At 39.3% G+C, this 4,007-nt stretch overlaps 1 protein-coding gene across 1 annotated transcript; it reads left to right on the top strand.

The window, feature by feature from the left end:
- Nucleotides 1–311: 311 nt before the first annotated feature.
- Nucleotides 312–3,075, top strand: LOC131300622 (large ribosomal subunit protein uL23). The gene is made up of 4 exons (XM_058326551.1): nt 312–446; nt 600–638; nt 1,791–2,157; nt 2,829–3,075. Exons 2-4 carry the CDS (start codon nt 626–628, stop codon nt 2,911–2,913), a joined length of 465 nt encoding a protein of 154 aa, XP_058182534.1. The 5' UTR covers nt 312–446; nt 600–625; the 3' UTR covers nt 2,914–3,075.
- Nucleotides 3,076–4,007: the final 932 nt, after the last annotated feature.

Here is a 4,007-nt window from a genome sequence, read left to right on the forward strand (position 1 = left end):
CAGTATACTTTTTCTACTTGTACTACTTTTTCATCTTGAATGTTTTCGAAAATATTTGGGTAAAAGTAAAACAATATTACTTTTTCGATTTATCGCATCAAGACAAATCAATAATCCACCAAATTTTGTTGCGAAATAAACAAACACATTTTTGTTTTTTGAATAAAGATAAAATTAAAAAAGCCCAAAAAAACTCCGTAGAGGAAATATGTGACGAGATCGGGATCTTTTTGAGGGCCCATAAAACGGGTCTGGCCCACCTAATTATCGTTTTAGTGGCCCGGCCCACGCATGTTGAATAAACAGCCCACATGGATTCAGGGCAAATTACCAAAAGGTTACTTTTGTAATTCCGTCAGTTTATATAGTCCTCATTTCCAAAACCCTAAATCGTTAGCCGCAGCAGCAAACCATCTTCTCTCTCACTCCTCCCGCTCCGTCTCAAGGTGCGATTTCATCTCGCTAAAACTTCCATGCCCTAATAATACATACAAATACATGTGTATTCCTCAGTTTGTAACGTATAGAGGCGTGGCTTCTTAAGATTTTGGGCGACACTTTTCGGTTTTTTTGATTTTCATTTGACTGCTTTGCTTCAGGTAGGGTTTTGTTGCAGGGCTCATCAATGGCTCCTAAAGGTATGTTATTCCCATTCCACAACAGCTGACCTTTTCTGGATTTTTATTTTTTGGCATAAAAATGTAAGTGGATTTTCGTAGGTTGTGTGTCTGCAGGGTAAGCCTGGGATTTGGTTCGTTTGGGTGTTTGTTAATTTGTGTTTTTGTTAATTTGTTATGCAACCATTCATGGAAGCGTGTGAGATTATATTTAGGTGAAGGAAAGGATTTCTTTTAGTTCCTCGTGCAATGCTTTGGTGAACTTTCTAGATTTTGGACTTTTGGTTGTTCGATGATGGACTCAGGATTTCGTCTCCGGGTGGGCGAAGATTTTTTTTGTCACGTGTGAAAGACGGTATCAATTTAGAACATATATTGCAAAATAGTGTCAGATAAATTATCGCACATATTTTCATTGATGCATACAATCTTGTGCGGCCATATCCATTTCAAAACGTAAAATATTGAATTTAGTGTTTGAATTTTTTTTATAGATGCATACTATCTTAGGAGGACGATAATGGAATTGGTTAAAAAAATCTTTGATGACGGGTGTTAGATTTTCTTAGAACACGTTGAGTGGGTGAATCTATAAAATTTGGCCAATTTTGTTTTCATGATTTTTCTTGTCATTGTGTCATTCAAGAGTATTTGTACAAGAATCTTCGAATCTCTGTCAGCATCTGTCCTACTCTAGCCAGCTGAGTGGGAAAGAAAACAGGAAACCAACTTGCACTTCTTCGTGAGCACTAGTTTAAGGGCTAAAGTGGCCGGACGAGAAGATGGACTAACACGTGGAGAGGGAAGGCCATTTGCATTTTTACTCCTAACCACAATCCTGGGATATTTTCCTCGTTCAGTTCTGTGAATGTGTTTATCATCTTGTTTTACCCGCTTGCTTTGAACCTTTCCTTGTTCTCTAAATTTTGGCTTGTACGCTTTTCCTTAGTAGTGATATGGGAAGATAAGCATTCCATTTCTCCAAAATTCTTCTGCTAGGAAGTCCTTGGTTCAATCTGGAGCCTATGCTTTAAGAAAGATGAAAGAGTTTTCCATTTTTATTGCTTGATTGGGTTGAAACTTTATGGTTAGACAGATCAGCAAACTAAAATATGACAGTATGGTTACCATTCTCTTGTTCCCTTACCGACATTTATGTTTCCTCCACTACAGCTGATGTTACGAAAAAGGCTGATCCAAAGGCACAGGCCTTGAAGGCTGCCAAGGCTGTGAAATCAGCTTCTACAACATTCAAGAAGAAAGCTAAGAAGATCCGAACCTCAGTTACGTTTCACAGGCCGAAGACATTGAAGAAGGACAGGAATCCTAAGTATCCACGCATTAGTGCACCTGGAAGAAACAAATTGGACCAGTATCAGATCCTGAAATATCCATTGACTACTGAGTCTGCAATGAAGAAGATTGAGGATAACAATACCCTGGTTTTCATCGTCGACATTCGTGCTGACAAGAAAAAGATAAAGGCTGCAGTGAAGAAGATGTATGACATTCAGACCAAGAAAGTGAACACCTTGATCAGGTAGCTATTGTTTTAACGCACTTAAATGATCTGACAGAAAAGATTTCTTCCCTTTTAATGGGTGAATATAGGGACACTTTATGTACTCAGCTGGATTATATACAAAAGAACAAGTAGAAAAGATGTTCAAGTTTGATTGGTAGTAGGATTCTGCCATACAATGTTGGGTTTTCATATGATGTATTAGAACCGTCAGATTCATCTTATGCCCATACTTTAGGATGCGGACAATGACAATCTTTTTAATCTTTTAGGAATCCATTTTTCCTTGAGTAAATGTATGTTTACGAGGTTCTTCAGGGATTTCATGTGATTGTATCAGACGTTCACACATTTATTTAACACACTCGAATTACTAGCTTGATGGGTGAATGTCCACTACACATGTCGAATGCATACCCCATACGTTTTCCACGTTTTGAGTGTTCAACATAGATACTCTGATTACTCTCTATATTTGAAACGATCCCGCAACCAATTTCTGAGGAAGGGCTATTTTATTGTCAGATTTTTTTCAATCAGGATTAACAACAAAGAACATTATAGGTGCTCTGGTTATCAATTTTTTTTAATTAAGAATTCACTTTGTCTCCTTAATTTGTGAAAGTACATTTGTTCCACATAATGCCTTTAGTAGACCGAAACTAAAATCTCGCAATCTTGTGATGCAGGCCTGATGGAACTAAGAAGGCGTATGTTCGGTTGACTCCAGACTATGATGCCTTGGATGTGGCAAACAAGATTGGGATTATCTAAAGATCGATTTCCTATTTTCCGTTTAGATTGAGCAAAGTCGTTTCGTTGGTACTGTGACAATTTTGTTAGTTGTATTGGTCTTGAATTGCAATGCAATTTTTCAGTCTGGCAATGTTGACATTTTCTACTTCGACAATGAGATTGTTTCTGAAGTCCCTTAAACTGCCATTGTTAAAAGTTTTTTTGATGTATTGCTTTTATTCTGATAGTCTCTTTTTTTCGGGCGTAAACCTTTATTTCGATAGTCCAATGGGCAAGAAGGCATGGATTTTGCATGAACAGAAGGGTGCTTCCTTGTTGGATGGATTTGGCTTGGTGCCTAACAAAACTTTCATGCAAACCAGACCTTTGCTAATTGCAGTTGTCCATGGAACATTTGGGACTGCTGTGTCCCAAATATGGCTCCTTCCGAGGCACAACAAAGTGATCCGAATCCGTGGACAGAGGGAGCGTGCTGTGCAGCTTCGTGCTGCACAGCGTGCTGCACGGCCTCCGGCGAGGCTTTTCCGGCATCAGTCCAACGATCGGAGACGTTCACCGCGTAGAGCTCGTCGAGTTCTACATGTGCACCAAAAATCAGCTCGATCAAATATCGTTAAGGTCCTCATCCGAACATATATAACTTGAAAAAAATGGATTTAGTAGTTTTGATCCAGTGTTTCGTATCCATTAGGATTCATTTTTTTTCAAGTTATATATGTTCGGATGAGGCCCTTAACGATATTTGATCGAGCTGATTTTTGGTCCACATGTATAACTCGACGAACTCTACGCGGTGAACGTCTTCGATCGTCGGACCGATGCCGGAAAAGCCTCGCCGGAGGCCGTGCAGCACGCTGTGCAGCACGAAGCTGCACAGCACGCTCCCTCTGTCCCGAATCCGTTCATATTGTTTGGTACTTGTAGCTTTAGCAGTGAATGCAAAAAATTACACCGTTCCTTCTTGTTGTTCTTGATGTCCGATCACTGTAATTTTTTGAACAGTTCAAATCACTTTTTTTGGGCCTGAAATGGTCCCTGTACGAACTTGTGAAAGCGTGACATGGACAAGCATTTCTGTTTAGTCAATTACCATATGAGGATTAGCACAATCG

Source organism: Rhododendron vialii, chromosome 9a, assembly GCF_030253575.1.
Source record: "Rhododendron vialii isolate Sample 1 chromosome 9a, ASM3025357v1".
NCBI lineage: Eukaryota > Viridiplantae > Streptophyta > Magnoliopsida > Ericales > Ericaceae > Rhododendron > Rhododendron vialii.

Bases quoted from the DNA above. Each gene is read 5' to 3' on its own strand.
- LOC131300622 (XM_058326551.1), top strand. The intron at 2,158-2,828 runs GTAGCTATTGTT...CTTGTGATGCAG, and splicing joins AAAGTGAACACCTTGATCAG to GCCTGATGGAACTAAGAAGG.